At 43.6% G+C, this 24,666-nt stretch overlaps 1 protein-coding gene across 3 annotated transcripts in view; it reads left to right on the top strand.

Annotated features, from left to right (window-relative positions):
- The window catches only part of TMC7 (transmembrane channel like 7), a 56,137-nt gene that overhangs the window by 28,524 nt on the left and 2,947 nt on the right, over positions 1–24,666 (top strand). For all 3 annotated transcript variants that reach the window (XM_045770908.2, XM_045770910.2, XM_087870145.1), the window contains 8 exons: positions 515–662; positions 1,679–1,852; positions 3,522–3,679; positions 7,847–7,964; positions 8,290–8,387; positions 16,696–16,882; positions 19,287–19,417; positions 21,999–22,154. In XM_045770908.2, coding sequence (XP_045626864.1) covers positions 515–662; positions 1,679–1,852; positions 3,522–3,679; positions 7,847–7,964; positions 8,290–8,387; positions 16,696–16,882; positions 19,287–19,417; positions 21,999–22,154 — 1,170 coding nt within the window. The remainder of the gene's footprint in view (positions 1–514; positions 663–1,678; positions 1,853–3,521; positions 3,680–7,846; positions 7,965–8,289; positions 8,388–16,695; positions 16,883–19,286; positions 19,418–21,998; positions 22,155–24,666) is intronic.

Genomic DNA, 24,666 nt, shown 5'->3' on the forward strand with positions numbered 1-24,666 from the left:
CCATGAAGAAAATAGACTTACCTGAAATGGGGGGGGGTCACAACTTTAGAGGGGGTGAAGAGGAATCTTTGGAAGGGATATTTGAGCTGAAACCTGAGTGATGGGAAAGCAGCAGCCATGGGAAGAGGCAGGGGAAGAACTGTCCAAGGAGTGGGTAGAGGGGTGCTGTAAGTACAAAGGCCCAGAGGCCAGAGAAGTTCGTGTGTTTATAGAAAGGAGAAAAAGCCACGGTAGTCAGAGCAGCATGGCCATATGGGATCTCTAGGCTGTGTTAAAGAGTTTGGATCTTATTCCAGCTGTGAGAGAAGCCCTTGGATAGATAAAAGGACATAATTTTCAGCAATGAGCTACCTGGTTAGCTGCCATGCATCTGCAGCATGGGCCAAAACCTGTCCCTGTCAAAATGAGTGGAAAATGCCGCCATGTGTAACTTTTTATTGTCCACAAAGCCAATCCACAGGCCTGTATTTCATTGTTGTTCTTCTAAGAAGGGTCGTCATGTTTTGGGGGTCAGGTCAGTGGAAGGGTTCAAAATCAACCTGATCCGGAGTGAGGAGCACTTCCAGAGTTACTGCAACAAGATCTTTGCGGGCTGGGACTTCTGCATCACCAACCGCAGCATGGCGGACCTGAAGCATAGCAGCCTACGGTATGAGCTCCGGGTGAGTGCTGCTGTGTTTTCTCTCGCGGGTTCCTTGCCAGCAAAGTCGTGCCTTGAAAAGCAGAGGGTTGCAGCCTGCAGAGGAGCTGGGTGGGGGCCAGGCTGTGTCTAGTGCTTAGCAAGTTTCCCCGTGTTGTCTTCAGGAACTTTCCATGGAGAACAGCCTCCTGGGGTTGATCACCTTTGCCAAACCATGGAGTTGGTAGACTGGGGATGGGAGGGGAGGTGGGCACACGAGAGTGGGTGGGAGGGGATGGTGTCTTCCCTCCTTCCCCACCACTTTATGCTGTTATTTTTCCCCCTGATGAGAACCTGTCATGCATCACTTATACCAGGAGAGACAGAACTGGGAAAGGATGCTATGATGATAAGGTGGCATGGAGAGAATAAGAAAAAGTACGAGAGAAGTTCCAGATTTATAAGGGGAGAATGAGGAACAAACAGCATCTTGAACAAACCCACCAAAAAAAGGAGGAGGGGCAATCATAAGAAAAGTATAATAAAGTGAGAATGGAAGGGATCAAACCAAATGTATTATTTGTTTAAAGGAATGGCACATACTACATTTAAGTAATGCCATGAATAGGTTATGCTTACGTTTTCACAGTTATTGTGATGTCTAACTGCAGTCTTTTTTTTTTTTTAAAGATTTTATTTATTTGAAAGAGATAGGGAGCATGAGTGAGGGGGAGGAGCAGAGGGAGGAGCAGACTCCCTGCTGAGCAGGGAGCCCTACATGGGGCTTGATCCCAGGACCCTAAGAGCAGGACCTGAGGCGAAGGCAGATGCTTAACCCAGGTGCCCCTAACTGCAGTCTTAGATAGGAGGGTGTTCCTTCACTTAGGGCCTTAGTAGACATGAAAGCTAGTTGGGCTTGGTCTGCGAAGATATCTGAGCAGAGGTGAATACTGAAGGAAGGTCTTAAAGATGGATGGATAGGGTATGATGATGAATCACAGGTTCCACCCTTGAATATCCCTTCACCCCATGCTCAGATGAGTTTTCTTTGGCCCTCAGGCAGATCTGGAGGAAGAAAGAATACGGCAGAAGATAGCAGAAAGGACGTCAGAAGAGACAATACGGATTTACTCTCTGAGACTGTTTTTGAACTGTATTGTTCTAGCCGTTTTAGCCGCATGCTTTTACGCGATCTATAGAGCGACAATATTCTCACAAGAGCACATGAAAAAAGTGAGTACTCTCTGAAAGTCAGCTTAACTTTTACTCTGGTGGGACATTAGGTATGCCAAGTGCATTACAAGCCTCTGACGTAGAAACCATCATCGTTTCTGTTTTATACATAAGGATGTAAGTTTGACTGCTATGACAGAGAACTGAAAATCAGAGGTGACCGATTTCTACTTTTTTTTAAAGATTTAATTAATTTATTTATTTGAGAGAGAGAGTGAGTGAGAGAGAAGGAGCAGAGGGGAGGGAGAAGCAGGCTCCCCGCTGAGCAGGGAGCCCGAGGCGGGGCTTGATCCCAGGACCCTAGGATCATGACCTGAGCTGAAGGCAGGCCCTTAACCAACTGAGCCACCCAGGAGCCCCCAATTTCTACTTTTAATAAAAATACAAGAACATCCAATGAGTGTTTGGAATTCCTCCTAGAATCCACAATATTCAAATTCAGGTTCACCTACCTAGATTCAATCCTCAACTCCACGACTTACTAGCTAGGGCTCCAGTTTACTTAAAATAACAGTGGTTTTAAAAATGCACATTGGGGGCGCCTGGGTGGCGCAGTCGTTAAGTGTCTGCCTTCGGCTCAGGGCGTGATGCCGGCATTCTGGGATTGAGCTCCACATCAGGCTCTTCCACTGGGAGCCTGCTTCTTCCTCTCCCACCCGCCCTGCTTGTGTTCCCTCTCTCACTGGCTGTCTCTCTCTGTCAAATAAATAAATAAAATCTTTAAAAATGCACGTTGGTCTGGCTTTGATTCATGAAATCAGTCATCGGGGGAGGGGACCCAGGTTCCTTCCATCTTGTGGCTCTGCCATCCTTAGGGTACAACCTCTTCTGTATGATACAAGATAGTTCAGCATGTCCATATTCTAGCCAATGGGAAGGAGGTGAAGGGGATGGGAAGGTACACCCTTTTCTTCAAGGGCAAGACCTTTTAAGTGCTTGTACTTAAAGCATCTACTCACATCCCTTTGGTCAGAATGTAGACAGATAGCTGTACCTTGCTATAAGAGAGGCCAGGAAATAATAGTTTTATCCCAGATCACCATATATGTGGCCAAATAGTCTATTACTCTGAAAGAAGAGAATGGCTAGTCCAAATCAATTACTACTATGGCCTTGAAAATACTTTAAATTGCCTATTGATATAGACTACATGGATTTTTTTTTTAAAACTTGACCTTAATTAATCCAATAGAGCTAATTTTTCTTTCTGTGGTACTAAAGCATGATTCCTCTATTTGAACATCCAAGGAAGGAAATGGCTTATGTTTATTTTTATTTTTATTTTATTTATAAATTTTTTTTTTAGAGAGAGAGTGAGGGATAGAGGGAGAAGGAGAGAGAGAATCCCACGCAGGCTCCATGCTTAGCCTGAGATCTCACGACCCTGAGATCATGACCTGAGCCAAAATCAAGAGTCAGACACTTAAGCATCTGAGTGCCCAGGTGGTCCGGGAATGGCTTATGTTTAGGGGCCATGTTGAATGACATATATGTTTTGTTTTGTTTTGTTTTGTTTATCTAAATATGTATAGTTGAGTTTTTTTTCCAGTTTTATTGATATATAATTGACATATATAAGGTGTACAGCATAATGACTTGATGTATATATAGTTAAGTTCTTTCAAGGTCAATTCATTTGTGATGCAACTTCCCTTTGTTATCTTCATAGGAAATTGACAAGATGGTTTTTGGAGAGAACCTTTTGATATTGTACCTGCCTTCTATTGTGATCACGCTGGCCAATTTCATCACCCCAATGATCTTTGCCAAGATCATCCACTACGAGGATTATTCCCCAGGCTTTGAGATACGGCTGACAATTCTTAGGTAATGCCTAGACATGCCAAGCAAGTCACCACTTGCCCACTTTCCTGCCCATGGCAGACATTGCTAATCGATTGTGGCACCTTTTCCTGCTGAGCCAAGAATCCTCGACAACCTTCAGACAACCCGCATGAATGAATCAGAGTTTGTCCATGCAGTGAAATCTCTTTGACTTAAGCATGTACTCAGCGGTATTATATTTTTGGTTCGTGTATTAGCACATCGACAGCTGAGGGCATAAGGTGGGGCCCTGGGATTGCTCAGAAGATGTTAGAAATGACAAGCGTATACCAGCAGGGGAATGAGGAAATGAGAGAGCAAAGGGAAGGCAGCTGATAAAGGGTATCTTGCTGGGGCTTGGCCCTACCGGGCAGCTGGGTGTTTCAGTGGGATATATCTTAGTGGGTTCCCACCCGCCAAGGAGTGTCCGGCCTGTACTTCATAAGGGTGTCTGGCTTCCAGAGGCATCAACTCCCTCATGCTCCCACCTTGCTACCCGCCATGCATGGGCCTTGGGAGGAGAGGAGAGGAGAGTTACAAGTGCTTACACCAGGAATCTGAGGCATCTGCTGGGATAGGGAGTGCCAAGAAAGTGGGGCCAGGTCACTGACTGTGTGTGCTGCAGCTGACTGCTTATAATTTGTTGTGATATCTCTTCTCATTCTAAATAAATATTCAGTTTCCTAAAAAAAGAAAAAAGAGAAAGAAAGGACAGCTGTATAGTAGGGTCTGGGGAGCGAGCACAAGTAAGTTGAAGAGGACCAGGTGGGGACTGTGTGAAATAGAGCGTTTCATGCTTCAGATGGCATTTGGATTTTTTTTTTTAACTTTTTATTTTAGAAAATTTCAAACAGAAACGGAAGGTATAATAAAACTCCATATGCCCATCACTTAGTTTTGATCATTACCAACAATTTGCTAATCTCGTTACATCTATTCCCTGCCCCCAACTTTTGCTGGATTATTTAAAGCACATCTTATTTCACTTTTTTGTTCCCCCCCTTACGAGACCAACGTCACACCTAATAAAATTAAGTCAGTTCCCCAATGAAGTTGCAAATGACTTTGCAGGACTGGTTTGCTCAAACCAGGATCCCAACGAAGGCCACACGCTGCGTTGGTGGTTATGTCTCTTATACTGCCTTTATTCTTTTAAGAATTCCCCCATTCCTTTCATTAGGCCGTTGATTTGTGGGAGGAACTGGGCGTTTGTCCTGTAGCATATCCCCTCGTGTGGATTTAGTTCATTATTTCTTCGTGTTGTGTGGTTCTGTTGCCTACAGTTGCTATAAACTACCGTGTAGATTCTGACTTTTTATTAGACTCCATGTTTAGTTATGGGCCCCCTCCTTGGTGGTGCTGGGTACTGGCGTTCCAGCAGGAAGAGCAGAGTGTCAGGTGACATGCTCCGTAACGAGAAGCGTGAGCAGATGTGTGGCTTTGCTTTTTCCCCCCACTTTTTCTTCTTTCTTTCCTCCTTCCTTCCTTCCTTTCTTTCTTTTTAGATTTTATTTATTTATTTGACAGAGAGAGATAGACAGCCAGCAAGAGAGGGAACACAAGTAGGGGGGAGTGGGGAGAGGAAGAAGCAGGCTCATAGCGGAGGAGCCTGATGTGGGGCTCGATCCCATAACGCCGGGATCACGCCCTGAGCCAAAGGCAGATGCCTAACCGCTGTGCTACCCAGGCGCCCCGCTTGCTTGCTTGCTTGCTTGCTTGCTTGCTTTCTTTCTTTCTTTCTCTCTCTTTCCTTCCTTCCTTCCTTCCTTCCTTCCTTCCTTCCTTCCTTCCTTCTTTCTTTCTTTCTTTCTTTCTTTCTTTCTTTCTTTCTTTCTTTCCTTCCTTCCTTCCTTCCTTCCTTCCTTCCTTCCTTCCTTCCTTCTTTCTTCCTCTTTCTTTCTCTCTTTTTCTTTCTTTCTTTCTTTCTTTCTTTCTTTCTTTCTTTCTTTCTTTCTTTCTTTCTTTTCTTTTCTTTCTTCCTTTCCTTCCTTCCTTCCTTCCTTCCTTCCTTCCTTCCTTCTTTCTTTTCTTTTCTTTTCTTTTTCTTTTCTTTTCTTTTCTTTTCTTTTCTTTTCTTTTCTTTTCTTTTCTTTTCTTTTCTTTTCTTTCTACAACCAAACAATAGAAAAGCATCTTTCAAAAAAGTTAGCTCTCTCTGCCCTCCTGTCTTGAATCATGCTTCCCCATGTAGCCCTCATTGGTGGGGCTCCTGGTGTTTATTCGCACATTTTGTGTTCTTTTAGAAATAGGATCATATGTAGGTTAACACTCCGTAACATGCTTTTTCCACTTCCCAGTATATCAGACGTCACTCAGAGCTCCTACTCAGAAGATTCAATTAGTTCCCTTCAGAAATGCATCATGTTCTATAGTGCGGCTCTGTCATCATGGGTTCGGGAATTCCCAGCTTTCTGATCCTTTTTTCCCCCTGCTATTTAAGAAATTGTAGCAAAATACATACATAACATAAAATTTACCATTTTAGACATTTTTTTTTTAAAGATTTTATTTTATTTATGTGACAGAGAGACAGCCAGCGAGAGAGGGAACACAGCAGGGGAGTGGGAGAGGAAGAAGCAGGCTCCCAGCCGAGGAGCCCGATGTGGGACTCGATCCCAGAACGCCAGGATCACGCCCTGAGCCGAAGGCAGACGCTTAACGACTGCGCTACCCAGGCGCCCCCATTTTAGACATTTTTAAAGAAGATTTTATTTTTTTAAGTGATCTCTCCACCCAATGTGGGACTAGAACTCACAACCCTGAAATCAAGAGTTACATGCTCCCCTGACTGTGCCACCCAGGTACCCCCATTTTAGACCTCCCTTCCCTCCTTCCTTCCTTCTTTCTTTCTTTCTTTCTTTCTTTCTTTCTTTCTTTCTTTCTTTCTTTCTTTCTTTCCCTCTCTCTCTCTTTCTTTCTTTCTTTCTTTCTTTCTTTTTCTTTTTTTTAAGATTTTATTATTCATTTGAGAGAGAGAGAGACAGAGAGAGCACATCAGAAGGAATCAGATAGATTTCCAAACTATTATCTTGTGAAATTGTTAATTTCAATATATGTATCATATAAACTATGTAACACATGCATATACATATATATCTGAATATATGTCAATAAAGAGAGAGTGAAGAGGACCCAAAACTAAGTTCTTAGTGACAACAGTGCAGAGGGAGAGGCAGAGGGAGAGGGAGAAATGGATTCCCCACTGAGCTGGGAGCCCAACGTGGGGCTCGATTCCAGGACCTGGAGATCATGACCTGAGCTGAAACCAAGAGTCTGATGCTTAACTGACTGAGCCAACCAGGTGCCCCATTTTAGACATTAAAAAAAATATATTTTATTTGGGGTGCCTGGGTGGCTCAGTTGGTTAAGCATCTGCCTTCTCCTCAGGTCATGATCCTGGGGGTCCTGGGATCAAGTCCCGCATTGGGCTCCCTGCTTAGCAGGGAGTCTGCTTTTCCCTCTCCCTCTCCCTCTGCTCCTCCACCTGCTTGTGCTCCCTCTCTCCTTCTCTCTCTCAAATAAATAAAATGTTTTTAAAAATATATTTATTTATGGGGCGCCTGGGTGGCGCAGCGGTTAAGCGTCTGCCTTCGGCTCAGGGCGTGATCCTGGCGTTACGGGATAGAGCCCCACATCAGGCTCCTCTGCTGTGAGCCTGCTTCTTCCTCTCCCACTCCCCCTGCTTGTGTTCCCTCTCTCGCTGGCTGTCTCTATCCTGTCGAATAAATAAATAAAATCTTAAAAAAAAAAATAAAAAAAAAATAAAAATATATTTATTTAGAGAGCATGCACAAGTGGGGGGAGGGGCAGAGGGAGAGGGAGAGAGAGAATCTCAAGCAGAGTCCATGCTGAGCCTGATATGTGTGACACCCCAGGGCCCTAAGATCATGACAGCTGAAATCAAGGGTCAGACACTTAACCAACTAAGCCAGCCAGGTGCCCCTAGACATCTTTAAGTGTACAATTCTGTGGCATTAAGTACATTCCCAGTGCTGTGCCACCAGTGCTGCTATCCATTTCCAGAACGTTCTCAAAATCCCAAACAAATACTCTCTAATTATTTGTGGGTTTGCTTTGAAGCTTTTCTGCTCTGTGGCCTCAGTTCCAAGGAGCCAGCCTGCCCTGACGCCTCCTCTTCCCATCCCCTCTCCTCCCTCTTTCCCCCTGCAGGTGTGTCTTTATGCGACTGGCTACCATCTGTGTGCTGGTGTTCACCCTGGGCTCTAAGATTACATCCTGTGATAACTACTCCTGTGAGCTCTGTGGCTACAACCAGAAACTCTACCCGGTGAGCCTGCTGGGATGGGCGCGTTCTGCGGGCGGGGAGGGGGTGGTCACCATAGGGTGAGAGGCTCAATGTCAAGAGAACAGGCCTCAAAGCTATGGGTTTGAATCCCAGCTGATCCGCTCTCCTGTGTGTGGCAGAGGCTGACACAGCAGGCACTTCTATGGGCTTGAAAACCAGAGTCTGTGCTGGAGCTCTGAGGAGCGTCAGCTGAGGGCCTCCGGAGGCAGCAGGATCTGAGGGTGGACAGGGCATTGGAAGGAGTATGAGAACCTGGTTTTTCTGCCCCCTGTTGGGCCTCATTTTCTCTTGCTCTCTTTGGTTTCAGTGCTGGGAGACCCAAGTTGGGCAGGAAATGTACAAGCTGATGATCTTTGACCTCATCATCATCTTGGCCGTGACGCTTTTTGTGGATTTCCCTAGAAAGTAAGTGTGAGGGATACCGCTCTGGGTTAAGCCTATTCCTCCCAGTCCCTTCCATATCCCCAGTGGAGGCTCCCATCACAGCTGCTCTTCATAGAGTGTGACAGACATCACTGACCACCATCCAGTGACTTCCAGCTGGCTCTAGGCTATTGACCCCATAGTCCATTAAGTGCCCCCTTGAAAGGCAGCATGAACCAAAATGGCGCTGCTTTCCATGAGGCTTCCATACAGATGGCTTCTGGCCATCAGCACAGCTACTCTCAGGGGAGACCCTCCAGGTTCATGCCCCAGCACTGCCACTTGCTGGTCATGTGACCTTGGGCAAGTTAGTTAAGCTCTGTGCCTGTTTTCCCACCTGTGAAATGGGGATGGTAGCCATAGCCACTTCACAGCACAGTTGTGAGGATTACAGGAGAAAATGCAGATAAAAGTACCGAGCACTCTATTAGGGAGGAGTTAAGATGGCGGAGGAGTAGGAGACACCGTTTTCAGCCGGTCCTCCGAGTCGAGCTGGATAGGTACCAGACCAGCCTAAACAACCACGGAACCAGCCTGAGACGCAGGAAGACGCATCTGGATCTCTACAAATGAACATCTCCAGCGCTGAGTATTGAGGTACGAAGCGGGGAGCCATGAAACTGTGCACAGATATCGGAAGATAAACGGAAGGGGGAGGGAGCCGCCGTGTTCGGGCGCCGGGAAGTGGTAGCCACTTGCACGGGAGAGCGGGCGGGGCTCGCGGTCGGCACCCGCAAAACAGCAGACTGAGACCGTGAGCCGGGTGCGCGCGCCACCAGGCATCTCGCGGAACCCCGGAATCCTGGTGCGCTCACTGGATCCAGACTGAGACCGGGAGATCCGGGAGCGCGCGCGGGGCAGCTGGCGGCTGGCGGCGTTAGAAACACAAAGGACAGAGACGCGCCGGCCCTGGAAGTGAGGGCAGGGACGCCGGGTGTGGGGCGCACATCCCGGGACGCTGCAGGGTTGAGCAGCACCAACAGAAACAGAGTTAAAGTGGCCAGAACATTAGTAGAGAACGGGCCGCAATCCTTCTGTTCCGTGACAGAGGCTGAAATTTGGCCGCTGCTGCTCTGACTCTCAGAAGAGGCACAGCAAACCGCCAGGGAAAGCCGCCAGAGAACAAAAGCCTGGAAATACCGGCTCAGAGAGTGCCCATCCCCATTCCCCCTCGCAGGGGACGCCGAGACTCTACCCAAACAGGGCTGCCTGAGTATCGGCGCGGCAGGCCCCTCCCCCAGAAGGCAGGCTGAAAAATCAAGAAGCCCACAACCCGGGCGCCGGGGTGGCACAGTCATTGAGCGCCTGCCTTCGGCTTAGGGCGTGATCCCAGCGTTCTGGAAAGGAGTCCCTCATCGGGCTCCTCCGCTGGGACCCTGCTTCTTCCTCTCCCACTCCCCTGCTTCTGTTCCCTCTCTCGCTGGTTGGCTGCCACATAAATAAATAAAATCTTTAAAGAAGAAGCCCACATCCCTAAGATCCCTATAAAACAAGGGGCACGGCCTGGGACCCAGTCAATAATTTGGGCTCTGGAAACCCCGCAACCTCTCTTCATCAGAATGACAAGAAGGAGAAGCCCCCCCCAGCAAAGAAAAGACAGTGAGACTGTGGCCTCTGCCACAGAAATAATGGATATGGATGTAACCAAATTATCAGAAATGGAATTCAGAGTAACGATGGTCAAAATGATGAGTAGAATTGAAAAAAGTATAAACGAAAAGGTTACTGAGAATATAGAATCCCTAAGGACAGAAATGAGAGCGAATCTGACAGAAATTAAAAATTCTATGAGCCAAATGCAGGCAAAACTAGAGGCTCTGACAGCCAGGGTCACAGAAGCAGAGGAACGGGTTAGTGAATTGGAGGATGGGTTAATAGAGGAAAAAATGAAAATAGAAGATGGTCTTAAAAAAATCCACGCCCACGAATGTAGGTTACGGGAGATTACTGACTCAATGAAACGATCCAATGTTAGAATCATCGGCATCCCCGAGGGGGTGGAGAAAAACAGAGGTCTAGAAGAGATATTTGAACAAATTGTAGCTGAAAACTTCCCTAATCTAGCAAGGGAAACAAACATTCGTGTCCAAGAGGCAGAGAGGACCCCTCCCAAGCTCAACCACGACAAACCTACGCCACGTCGCGTCATAGTGCATTTCGCAAATATTAGATGCAAGGATACAGTATTGAAAGCGGCCAGGGCAAAGAAATTTCTCACGTACCAAGGCAAAAGCATCAGAATTACGTCAGACCTGTCTACACAGACCTGGAATGAGAGAAAGGGTTGGGGGAGCATATTTAAAGCTCTTTCAGAGAAAAACATGCAGCCAAGGATCCTTTATCCAGCAAGACTGTCATTCAGAATTGATGGAGAAATAAAGACATTTCAGAATCGCCAGTCTCTAACCAATTTTGTAACTACGAAACCAGCCCTACAGGAGATATTACGGGGGGTTCTATAAAAGTAAAAAGGCCCCAAGAGTGATACAGAACAGAAAGTCACAGCCAATACAAAAAAAGACTTTACTGGCAACATGGCAACATTAAAATCATATCTCTCAGTAATCAGTCTTAATGTAAATGGTTTGAACCATCCCATAAAACGCCACAGGGTTGCAGATTGGATAAAAAGAAATGACCCATCCATTTGCTGTCTACAAGAGACTCATTTCAAACCCAAAGATGCATTCAGACTGAGAGTAAGGGGATGGAGTACCATCTTTCACGCAAATGGTCCTCAAAAGAAAGCTGGGGTAGCAATTCTCATATCAGATAAATTGGATTTTAAACTACAGACTATAGTTAGAGATGCAGAAGGGCACTATATTATTCTTAAGGGAAGTATTCAACAAGTGGATATGACAATTATAAATATATATGCCCCCAACAGGGGAGCAGCAAGATACACAAGCCAACTCTTATCCAGAATAAAGAGACATATAAATGAAAATACATTAATAGTAGGGGACCTCAACACTCCACTATCAGAAATAGACAGAACACCCTGGCAAAAACTAAGCAAAGAATCAAAGGCTTTGAATGCCATACTTGACGAGTTGGACCTCATAGATATATATAGAACACTACACCCCAGAACCAAAGAATACTCATTCTATTCTAATGCCCATGGAACATTCTCAAGAATAGACCATGTTCTGGGACACAAAACAGGTCTCAACCGATACCAAAAGATTGAAATTATCCCCTGCATATTCTCAGACCACAACGCTCTGAAATTGGAACTCAACCACAAGGAAAAATTTGGAAGAAACTCAAACACTTGGAGACTAAGAACCATCCTGCTCAGGAATGACGCAATAAACCAGGAAATCAAAAATCAAATTAAACAATTTATGGAGACCAATGAGAATGAAAATACAACAGTCCAAAACCTATGGGATACTGCAAAGGCAGTCCTAAGGGGGAAATACATAGCCATCCAAGCCACACTCAAAAGAATAGAAAAATCTAAAATGCAGTTTTTATATTCTCACCTCAAGAAGCTGGAACAGCAACAGAGGGACAGGCCTAATCCACGCACGAGGAAGCAGTTGACCAAAATTAGAGCTGAAATCAATCAAGCAGAAACCAGAAGTACAGTAGAGCAGATCAACAGGACTAGAAGCTGGTTCTTTGAGAGAATCAATAAAATTGACAGACCACTGGCAAGACTTATCCAAAAGAAAAGAGAAAGGACCCAGATTATTAAAATTATGAATGAAAAAGGAGAGGTCACGACGAGCACCATTGAAATTGGAAGGATTATTAGAAATTTTTATCAACAGCTATATGCCAATAAACTAAGCAATCTGGAAGAGATGGAATCCTTCCTGGAAACCTATAAACTACCAAGATTGAAACCGGAAGAAATTGATTCCTTAAACAGGCCAATTAATTATGAAGAAATTGAGTCAGTGATAAACAACCTTCCAAATAACAAAACTCCAGGCCCGGATGGTTTTCCTGGGGAATTCTACCAAACATTCAAAGAAGAAATAATACCTATTCTCCTAAAGCTATTTCAAAAAATAGAAACAGAAGGAAAGCTACCAAACTCATTCTATGAGGCCAATATTACCTTGATCCCCAAACCAGGCAAAGACCCCCTCAAAAAGGAGAATTACAGACCGATTTCCCTAATGAATATGGACGCCAAAATCCTCAACAAGATACTTGCTAATAGAATCCAACAGTACATTAAAAGGATTATCCATCACGATCAAGTGGGATTCATACCTGAGATGCAAGCGTGGTTCAATATTCGCAAATCAATCAGCGTGATACATCATATCAACAAGAAAAGACTCAGGAACCATATGATCCTCTCAATCGATGCCGAAAAAGCATTTGACAAAATACAGCATCCTTTCCTGATTAAAACCCTCCAGAGTGTAGGAATAGAAGGTACATTTCTCAATATCATAAAAGCCATCTATGAAAAGCCTACTGCAAATATTATTCTCAATGGGGAAAAGCTGGAAGCCTTTCCCTTAAGATCAGGAACTCGACAAGGATGCCCACTCTCGCCACTATTATTCAACATAGTACTAGAAGTCCTTGCAACAGCAATCAGACGACAAAAAGGGATCAAAGGTATTCAAATTGGCAAAGAAGAAGTCAAAATGTCTCTCTTTGCAGATGACATGATACTCTATATGGAAAACCCAAAAGAAGCCACTCCCAAATTATTAGAAGTTATAGAGCAATTCAGTAACGTGGCAGGATACAAAATAAATGCTCAGAAATCAGTTGCATTTCTATACACGAATAACGAGACCGAAGAAAGAGAAATTAGGGAATCCATCCCATTTACAATAGCACCAAAAACCATACGTTACCTTGGAATTAACTTAACCAGAGACGTAAAGGACCTATATTCTAGAAACTATAAATCACTCTTGAAAGACATTGAGGAAGACATAAAAAGATGGAAAGATATTCCATGCTCATGGATCGGAAGAATTAACATAGTTAAAATGTCCATGCTACCCAGAGCAATCTACACTTTCAATGCTATCCCGATCAAAATGCCAAGGACATTTTTCAAAGAACTGGAACAAACAGTCCTTAAATTTGTATGGAAACAGAAAAGGCCCCGAATCTCCAAGGAACTGTTGAAAAGGAAAAACAAAGCTGGGGGCATCACAATGCCGGATTTCGAGCTGTACTACAAAGCTGTGATCACAAAGACAGCATGGTACTGGCACAAAAACAGACACATAGACCAATGGAACAGAATAGAGAGCCCAGAAATGGACCCTCGGCTCTTTGGGCAACTAATATTTGATAAAGCAGGAAAAAAGATCCGGTGGGAAAAAGACAGTCTCTTCAATAAATGGTGCTGGGAAAATTGGACAGCTACATGCAAAAGAATGAAACTTGACCACTATCTCACACCATACACAAAAATAAACTCCAAATGGATAAAAGACCTCGATGTGAGACAGGAATCCATCAAAATTCTAGAGGAGAACATAGGCAACAACCTCTACGACATCAGCCAAAGCAACCTTTTTCATGACACATCCCCAAAGGCAAGAGAAACAAAAGATAAAATGAATTTATGGGACTTCATCAAGATTAAAAGTTTCTGCACAGCCAAGGAAACAGTCAGAAAAACTAAGAGGCAGCCCACGGAATGGGAGAATATATTTGCAAATGACACTACAGATAAAGGACTGGTATCCAAGATCTACAAAGAACTTCTCAAACTCAATACACGAGAAACAAATAAACAAATCAAAAAATGGGCAGAAGATATGAACAGACACTTTTCCAATGAAGACATACAAATGGCTAACAGACACATGAAAAAATGTTCAAAATCATTAGCCATCAAGGAAATTCAAATCAAAACCACACTGAGATACCACCTTACGCCAGTTAGAATGGCAAAAATAGACAAGGCAAGAAACAACAATTGTTGGAGAGGATGTGGAGAAAGGGGATCCCTCCTACATTGTTGGTGGGAATGCAAGTTGGTACAGCCACTCTGGAAAACAGTGTGGAGGTCCCTTAAAAAGTTAAAAATTGAGCTACCCTATGATCCAGCCATTGCACTACTGGGTATTTACCCCAAAGATACAGACGTAGTGAAGAGAAGGGCCATATGCACCCCAATGTTCATAGCAGCAATGTCCACAATAGCTAAATCGTGGAAGGAGCCGAGATGCCCTTCAACAGATGACTGGATTAAGAAGTTGTGGTCCATATATACAATGGAATATTACTCAGCTATCAGAAAGAACGAGTTCTCAACATTTGCTACAACATGGACGGCACTGGAGGAGATAATGCTAAGTGAAATAAGTCAAGCAGAGAAAGACAACTATCATATGATTTCTCTCATCTATGGAACATAAGAACTAGGATGATCAGTAGGGGAAGAAAGGGATAAAGAAAGGGGGGGTAATCAGAAGGGGGAATGAAACATGAGAGACTATGGACTATGAGAAACAAACTGAGGACTTCAGAGGGGAGGGGGGTGGGGGAATGGGATAGACCGGTGATGGGTAGTAAGGAGGGCACGTATTGCATGGTGCACTGGGTGTTATACACAACTAATGAATCATCGAGCCTTACATCGGAAACCGGGGATGTACTGTATGGTGACTAACATAATATAATAAAAAATCATTAAAAAAAAAAAAAAAAAAAAAAAAGTACCGAGCACTCAACAGAGTATTAACTATCGCTATCATGATTATCATTACCATATTACCATTGCATTATTTTATGGGCGTCTCCTTGAGCCTTAGGTGAACCTGTTTACTTAACCACGTTTTTACCCAGATGTACAGATTATCCAGGCCTGTCAGTAGTCCAGGAAGCCCTTAAAAATAAACTTTAAAAAAGAAACTGTCCTTTTATTTATATTTATTTATATAAAAGTTTATTTATTTGAGAGAGAGAGAGTGCTCACACAAGCAGGGGAGGGGCGGGGGTAGAGGAAGAGAATCTCAAGCAGACTCCGCACTGAGCACAGAGCCGATGTGGGGCTTGATCTCATGACCCTGAGACCATGACCTGAGCCGAAACCAAGAGTTGGATGCTTAACTGACTGAGCCATTCAGGTGCCTCGAAATTCTCCTTTTAAAAACCTATAGAGGGGCGCCTGGGTAGCGCAGTCGTTAAGCGTCTGCCTTCGGCTCAGGGCGTGATGCCAGCATTCTGGGATCGAGCCCCACATCAGGTTCCTCCGCTGGGAGCCTGCTTCTTCCTCTCCCACTCCCCCTGCTTGTCTCTCACTGACTGTCTCTGTGTCAAATAAATAAATAAAATCTTAAAAATAAATAAATAAATAAATACCTATAGAAATATGACACGAGTGTGTACTTATTGAAAAATGATAAACATTTAGAATACAGAAATAAGAACAGAGGTCTAGAGAATAGTGAGACTTCTCTTTTGTTACCATGCCCCTAGCTCCCCAGTCCTACCTCATTTCTCAGAGGTGGCCATTGTTAACACTTTGGGGTAGATCCGGCAGTCCTTAAAAATAAAAACACATTTACAGAACTATGTATATAAATACACACACAGTCTTGCCAGAAGTGCTTTTTCCCCCTATAAATGGGATCACAGTACATCCACATTGGTCTGCAGCTTGCCTTTTTTTTTTTCCCCTCCCTTGGACACACAAAATATCATGAACAACTTTCCATGTCAGGACACATGGATTTTCCTCATTTATTGTAAGGACTATATAATATAAGTCCATGCCTTATAATTTGTCAGTGTAGTCCCTACTGATGGGCATTTAGGTTGTCTCCGGTGTTTTTGCTTATATGTGGCAATCCACGGTGAGCAACTGTGTGCGTTAATCTCAGGCCCCTGGTCCTAGGGTTTCTGTAAGAAGCGTGTAGCATTCCAGGAAGTGATATGCGAGGTGTTAGGGTTCTCATAAGCCATTTTCTGTGTGAATGCCCATTACTTTTGGGGCCGAGTGACAAGCAAGAGCACAGGGACTGTCCCTGTCATTCATTGTCACCACAACCTTGGTGACGTAGGTTGTGTTATATTCCATATAATATTCCCCGCCGTATTCCGGGTGAGGAAACCAAACCTACAAACCCCGTCCACCCTTATTTGGCTGCTAAGCTGTAGATCTGAGATTCAGACTCTGGTCTTCATGATTCCAGAGCTCACTGTATGCTGCATCTTCTAGACATGGAACTAACCAGTTTCCATGAGAAATGTGTGTAGAAACAGCTCTGATTTAGTGGACGTGGTTCTGTGGTCTTGGCAGGCACTTGCAGTCCACATGAGAAATTGTCCCGTTTGTTTCCAGGCTCCTGGTGACCTACTGTTCCTCTTGGAAGCTGATTCAATGCTGGGGACAGCAGGAATTTGCCATTCCTGATAACGTCCTGGGGATCGTCTATGGGCAAACCATTTGCTGGATTGGAGCCTTTTTCTCACCTCTTCTCCCTGCAATTGCAACCTTGAAATTCATTATCATCTTTTATGTGAAAGAGGTAAGGAGAGCGGGGGTGGAGGTGGGGCTCATATTCTGGACTATTCTTGACCTCACCAGGCATTCTGCAGGTCGCGCCCACACACATCCCATCAGACGTATTGAAATTACATCCCTTGTTTGATGTATATTTTGATTCTGGAAAAAAGACTTTGAATCGATTTCCACATCTTCCACAGACGTGTTTTGCTCCTGTGATTTCAGTGTTGTTTCTGTAAGTAACTGTCACAGAGTGGAGTCACAACTGAGCCATCGGTTGGCAGTGGCACATTTTGGTGATGTCGCACAAAACGTCAATTAATTTAAGTTCTGTACTTTTCTGTTTGGATGTTGGAACCCGTGTATTTATTTTCAGGTCTCAAGTATTTGTGTAGCAACTCAAATGGCTCATAGGCCCTGAGCATTGTGCCTGAGCTAAGTGCTTATTGGGCAGAGTGGCCCTGGGGGTGACTCACTGATCTGGGCTTATTAACTGAGCTCCTTTTTTTATTTTATTTTATTTTATTTTATTTTATTTTATTTTATTTTATTTTATGTTATGTTATGTTATGTTATTTTATTTTATTTTATTTTATTTTATTTTATTTTATTTTATTTTATTTTATTTTATTTTATTTTATTAGAGAGGCAATACATGCTCACTATTCAGCTGTATACAGGGGCACCTGGGTGGCGCAGTTGGGTGAGCATCCGACTCTTGGTTTTGGCTCGGGTCATGATCTCAGGGTCATGAGATCGAGCTCTGTATCGGGCTCCACACTCAGTGCGAAGTCTACTCGAGATTCTGCCTCTCCTTCTGCCCCTACTCTCCCAACCCCAGGCGCTCTCTCTCAAAATAAATAAATAAATCTTAAAAAAATTTAAATCTTAAATCTTAAAAAAAAATCTTCAAAAATTAAAAAAAATCTTTATAAACTATATACAGATATGTATATAGTAACTTCCATCCCTTCTTCCAGGGGTGCCCTCTCTTAACAGGCCCCACACTAACTAATTACCTATTATGCCAAGCCCTGAGGATTCAGAAATGGAAATAATAATGGTATTAATAATAACAACAGTAATAACGGTTGTAAGAATACCATGTGCCCCCACTCTGCTGAGCACTTTACACACGTTATCATGGAATGCTTACACACATCTTTTGAAATAGGTGCTGATAGTAACCACATTTTATAAATCAGGAAGCTGAAATTCAGAGAGGTTAAGTAAGTGGCCCAAGGTCACACAGCTTATAAGTGACTCCAGATCTACTTCACTCCAGGACCTAAACTATTTAATCCTTAGGTAAGCAGGGCCTTGAATTGGCCCATACTTCTGACTCAGATGTTTTGGCCTTTGAAGAATGTTCTGGTGCTTCCATGTGGAAACTTGAGTTGGTCGAAAGCACCAAAGGAGAGATGGATGTGAGAACACTTAGAAGAACTTTTTCCTTTTCCAGAATATATTGGTCACCCAGTGCTTTCCTCGTGTGTGGCCCAGTAAAGATGTGTGGTGATAACAGAATAGGTCATGGGCACTGGGCTGAGTTCTGACCCCATAGGCCTGACCAGCCAGGGACCCCCAAACAGGACCTGGCACTCATTGCTGTCCACCTCACAAGATTTTCTGGCTACTGCTGAAGTCAGAACAGCTTGAGGCCCCCTCCCAGTAATGTAGTTTTTAAAAATATTAAGGAAAAATTGTATGCCTGTTACTATATCCCTCACTCCCTTTCCACTTGTTATTTCCACAAATCTTTTTTGCCTCGAAAGAAATAATGGTTTGGTTTTTTTTTAAGATTTTACTTATTTATTTGAGACACAGGGCTTGATCCGGAACGCCGAGATCATGACCTGAGCCGAAGGCAGATGCTTCACCGACTGAGCCCCCAGGCACCCCAGAAATAATTTGTTTTTAATACAGAGGAAAGATAAATATGCATATAAAAAATTCAAACAAAATCTCTCTTGTTTCTTGTTAGCGTAGATCCATTTAATACAGATGTAAACTCCTGTAAAGGATACTTTTTTAAAAACGTAAATGAGATCAGAAGGCACATTTCACAGTGCCAGGCAGGACGTAGAGCTCACCCTCTCTAAGGGCTCCCGGTATCGCACGTGCAGATGCACTTGAACCTTCAAGCAGCCTCTGTCGATTGCTATTTAGGTTGCTTCCAATTATTCCCACATATCAGCACCCGCAGCAGTAAACATCCATATCCATGTATTTTGGCCCTTTTATTCTATCTTTTCATCAGGATGAATTTCCCCAGGATTAAACAGGCTTCATTTTGATCTAGGTTGCTGACTACCCTCTGGAAAAGTCCTACCAGTTTACATTCCCACTGGAATGCACGAATGTGCTCGTTGATCTCCAAGGAAGCTAGACTCTTACTTTTTTTCTCTTTCTTTCTCTCCCTTTAGATGAGTCTTCTTTATACCTGCAGACCCTCCCCCAGGCAGTTCAGAGCATCCAATTCTAATTTCTTCTTCCTGTTGGTGTTGTTGATTGGGCTGTGTTTGGCCATAATACCTCTGACAATCAGCATGGCACGGTAAATATGACTTTGTTTTCTAGAACATTGGCTTGCTTCTTGGCATATCCCTCTTTTCTATTCAAGGGTCCCTTGCATTCTTTATTGACTTTCCTCGTGGTGTTCCACCTGCAGAAGTCAGTAAGTCACTCCTGGTTTGGCCAGGCCCACCTTTGTTTTGGAATCTCTCTCTGGGTGCTGGAATGTCCTGGTCCACTTTCGGAAGTTGGGCTTACCCTGTTGCCATGGTTTTAGGGAGTGCCAGTGGGTCTGTCCTGCCCTATTCCCTTTTCCTCAGACTTCTCTTCTAGTCTCCCTTGTTTCTGATTATAAAAATAATATATGCTCACAGTCGAAGACTTGGAATGTCTTCAGTGTGACAAGCACTGTGCTAGGTGCTAGGAGTATAGAGATGATTCAGACATGGCACAAGGAATGTAGAGTCTAGTGTGGAATTTGGTAAGAGCAGAAGTGCCTAAGACTACGAATCAGAAATTGAGGGTTGAAACCCCAGTGACCCTACTCGCTAGGAGTATAACCATTTATATCAAAGGTTGGTAAACATTTTCTGTAAAGCACAAGCCTAAAATATTTAGGCTTTGTGGGCTATATGGTGTCGGTAGCAACTGTTTAACTCTCGTGTCATTATGAAAGCAGCCATAGATAATATACAAACTGATGGGCATGACTGTTCCAATAAAACTTTATTTATAAAAAACAGATGATGGGCCAGATTTGCCCCACGGGCTACAGTTTACCAATGTCTCTGACTTATATTCTCATGAAATTCCATTCCCTCGTCTTTAAATTAAAATTCTTGAACTATGACTCTCTCTTTCAGGTCTTATTTTTTAACTGATTTGAATGTGTATATTTTTATTGTTTTTTGTTGTAGTGATAGGTGTTATATAAAAAGTCAAACAGTACAAAAGGGTATAACTTAAAGAGAAAAAATTGCCCCCTATCCTCCCTTCTTGGTCCCACTCTGTCAAGGTAACCACTATTAATATTTTAGAACTACTTCCAGAAATTCATATGAACAATGTGTTTTTTTTAAAAACACATATGGAATAATGCTGTAATCCTGTTTGGCTGCTTATTTTTTCTACTTAATTTTATATTGTCCCCTTTTCCATGCCAGCATATACAGAACTCTCATTGTTTTAAAATGTTTTTTAGCTTTGATTTATTTATATAATAAATACATTCACACGACACAGAATTCAAAAAGCATGACTATATGATGGGAATTCATTTTCCAGTCCTCTTTCCCGACTACTTCGTTTCTGTCTGGGAGCCAGTCATTTCACGTCCCTGTGGGTGTCTCAGTGGTTTTTTAGTATTCTCCTTTATGAATGGATCATAAATTGTTCCTCCATTTCCTTAAACAATAGTTAGGTTGCTTCCCAGAATGTTTTTTAATCCATAAAGATAGGGCTGCAATGGAAAATCTTATACACAGAACTTCATGATGTGAATGTCGGCCGTTCTTTGTAGGCCTAATTACAAAATTTTTTCCATTGTAATTTTGATTTTTCCCTACTTTTTATTTTGCAAAAGTTCAAATCTGTAGAAAAGTTAAAAAAAATAGCAACAATGAAGACTCCTATACCCTTCAACTGCATGTCCCAGTTGTTAACATGTTGATTTTGGTACGTTTGTTTTCTCTCTCTCTCTATGCATACATTTTTTTATCTATGTAATGACCCATTTGAAATTGTTATAGGCACCATGACACACCTAAGTAGTAACCTCAGCCACCCCCATTTTGAGATCTGGGGGTGCACAGAAGATTGGAGCTAAATATTTGAGCCTGCAGCTCCTAGAAATAAGAGCCTCCTCCTTCCCACGCATCCAAATAACATTATCATATCTAATTAATACTAACATCATATTTCTGCCATTTTCAAATTTCCCCAGTTGTCCCCAAATTGTCTTTTATAGCCTTATTTTTAAAATGAGGATCGTTCAAGTTTCACCCATTGCTTTCGATTGCTATATGTCCTTACTGTCCTTTAATTCTATATATTTTAAGTAATCTCTACACCCAACCTGGGGCTCAAACACATGACCCTGAAATCAAGAGTTGCATTCTCTTCTGACTGAGCCAGCCAGGCGCGCCTCCTTATTCTCTTTTAATCTTTGATTCTTGAGGGGTGCCTGGCTGGCTCAGTTGGTAGAGCATATGACTCTCGATCTTGGGGTCGTGAGTTCAAACCCTGTGTTGGGTGCAGAGCCTATTTTTTAAAAAATGAATTAATTTTTTAAAAATCTTTGATTCTTTGAGGAGTCCACAATAGTTTCCTCACCTCCAAATTAAGAGACTGGTGAATAAAATCGCCACCACATTCTGGATGTTTGATTGTTGTCTTACAGTGTCATTTAACTTGCTCTTCTGTGCTAAATTTCCTGTAAACTGGAAGTCAGTCTAGAGACTAGATGAAACTTCAGGGTCAGCATTTTTTACCAGAATGTTCCAGAAGGCCCATATGATCAGGCAGTTCCTCTCGGGTCACCGATAACAAGCCTGTGGGCGTGCAGAGGAGGGACGCTCAGCCAGTGCCGCACGCCTCACCCTCAGCCCCTGGGTCTGTCTTGGCAGCATCCCTTCCTCGAAAGCCTGTGGGCCGTTCACCAACTTCAACACCACCTGGGAGGTGGTCCCCAAGACAGTGAGCACCTTTCCCAGCTCCCTGCAGTCCCTGGTCTACGGCATCACGTCAGAAGCCTTCGCAGTGCCTTTCTTCATGATCATCTGGTGAGTAAGAATGGTCTGGACCCTTGCAAGCATTCTCCATTGAGGCACATGGAGCCTTCTCCACTGGGAGACAGGAGCTCACAAGCTGCACTTGATAAGTTACCAACCTCCCCTCTCCCTCTGCCCCCTCCCTGCTTGTGTGCTCTGTCTCTCCTCATTCTCTCTCAAATAAATAAATCAAATATTTAATAAAAAGAGGGGGGGTGCCTAGGTGGCTTAGTCAGTTAAGTGTCTACCTTTGGCTCAGGTCATGACACTGGGTCCTGGAATTGAGCCCCAAGTTGGGCTCCCTGCTCAGCGGGGAGTCTGCTTCTCCCTCTCCCTCTGCTGCTCCCCCTGCTCATGTGCTCTCTTACTCTCCCTCTCGCAAATAAATAAATAAAATCTTTAAAAAAAGTTACTGAACCTCTGTGAGCCTTACTTTCCCATCTTTAAAATGGGCATCATAATAGTGATTCTTTCTCTTTTTTAAGATTTTCTGTGTTTATTTATTTATTTAAAGAGAGAGAGAGAGAGCATGCACGTGTGAACAGGGGAGGGGCAAAAGGGGATGGAGAGAATCCCAAACAGACTCCCCGCTGAGCAGAGAGCCTGCCATAGGGCTCGATCTCACGACCTTGAGATCATGACCTGAGCTGAAACCAAGAGTTGGAAGCCACCCAGAGGTTCCATAATAGTGATTTTTTTAAGAGGGTCGTTGAGTGGGTTAGTGATCCTGCAGCTAAAGCACTTAGCCCAGTGCCTGATGTAAAAATTCAATAAACATTGCCAATTACTAGTACTGATTATTTACAAAATCACTTGCTCTTTATAAAGAAAGTGACTACTGGGCAGAGAGAAGAGCACTGGATTAGAAGCATGCACTTGAACCCTGGCTCTACTACTTACACACAGTATGTGTCCTCCCTGTGCCTCAGTTTCATACAGTTAAAAAAGTGAAATGTGTAGCAGAGGACCCGGCCCTTAGTAAACCCTCAGTAAATGATGGTATTATACATCAAGGTGACAAGTCTTTGCTGCAAAGTGATTCTTTTTGAGTGTTAAAGTAATTCTACGGCCACCTAGGTGGCTCATTTGGTTAAGCGTCTGACTTTTTTTTTTAAGATTTTTTAAATTTATTTATTTGATAGAAAGAGAGAGAGAGAGAGAGCACACACAAGCAGGGGCAGTGGCAGGCAGAGGGAGAGGGAGAAGCAGACACCCCACTGAACAAGGAGCCTGACGCAGGGCTTGATCTCAGGACCCTGGGATCACAACCTGAGTTGAAGGCAGACGCTTGACCAACCGAGCCACCGAGGCGCCCCTAAGTGTGTGACTCTTGATCTCAGCTCAGATCTCAATCTCCGAGTCGGGAGTTCAAGCCCACATTGGGCTTCACCCTGGGTATGGAGCCTACATTAAAAAATAATAATAATAAAATAATTCTTTTTTTTTTTAAAGATTTTATTTATTTATGTGACAGAGAGACAGCCAGCGAGAGAGGGAACACAGCAGGAGAGTGAGAGAGGAAGAAGCAGGCTCCCAGCAGAGGAGCCCGATGTGGGACTCGATCCCGGAACACCGGGATCACGCCCTGAGCTGAAGGCAGACGCTTTAACGACTGCGCTACCCAGGTGCCCCTATAAAATAATTCTAATCACAGGATGCCTGGGTGGCTTAGTCGGTTAAGTGTCTGCCTTTGGCTTGGGTCATGATCCCAGGGTCCTGGGATCGGGCCTCACGTTGGGCTAAACAGATAAATGAAATATTTTTAAAAAAATAACAATAATTCTAATCACAAATGAAAATTGAGGTCTTACTATGTGCTGGGTGTTGTTCTGATTACAGTCTGTCCTCATTATTCATGGATTCCATTTTTTGTGTCTGTATTGGGAATATGCCTACTTACTAAAATATTTTATAACTCCAAAATCAATACTCGAGGCAGTTTCTTGGTCATTTGTGGACTTGCACAGAGTAGCAAACAATTGGAGTCACCCAAAAAGCACTGTCTTAGTCTGTTTGGGTTGCTGTAACAAAATATCAGCAAGAGGAATTTATTCTTTATAGTTCTGGAGGCTGCAAGTCCAAGGTCAGCGTGTCCGTCAGCATGTTAGGTGAGAGCCCTCTCCTGGCTTGCAGACTTCTCATATCCTCACACAGCAGAAGAGATGAGCTAGCTCTCTGGGGTCCTTTGATCAGGGCACTCATCCCATTCATGAGGGCTCCGTCCCCATGACCTAATCATCCCCCCAAAGCCCCACTTTCTGTTACCATCACCTTGGGATTAGGATTTCAACATACGAATTTGGGGAGCACACAAACATTCACACCGTAGCAGGCATGTTACCAGCTGGAGTCAGACGACGCGATAGTCTACCTTGTTTCAGCTCTCACGCAATGGTTTCTTGCAGTTTGTGCTTTTGGTGGGTCATTTCACTGTTCAAAATGGCCCCAAGCATACTGAAGTGCTTCTAGTCGTTTCTAAGTGCAAGAGGGCTGTGATGGGCCCTACAAAGAAATTATGTTAGTT

Source organism: Ursus americanus, chromosome 2, assembly GCF_024610735.1.
Source record: "Ursus americanus isolate L20-20 chromosome 2, mUrsAme1.1.p, whole genome shotgun sequence".
In the NCBI taxonomy this organism is placed as follows: Eukaryota; Metazoa; Chordata; class Mammalia; order Carnivora; family Ursidae; genus Ursus; species Ursus americanus.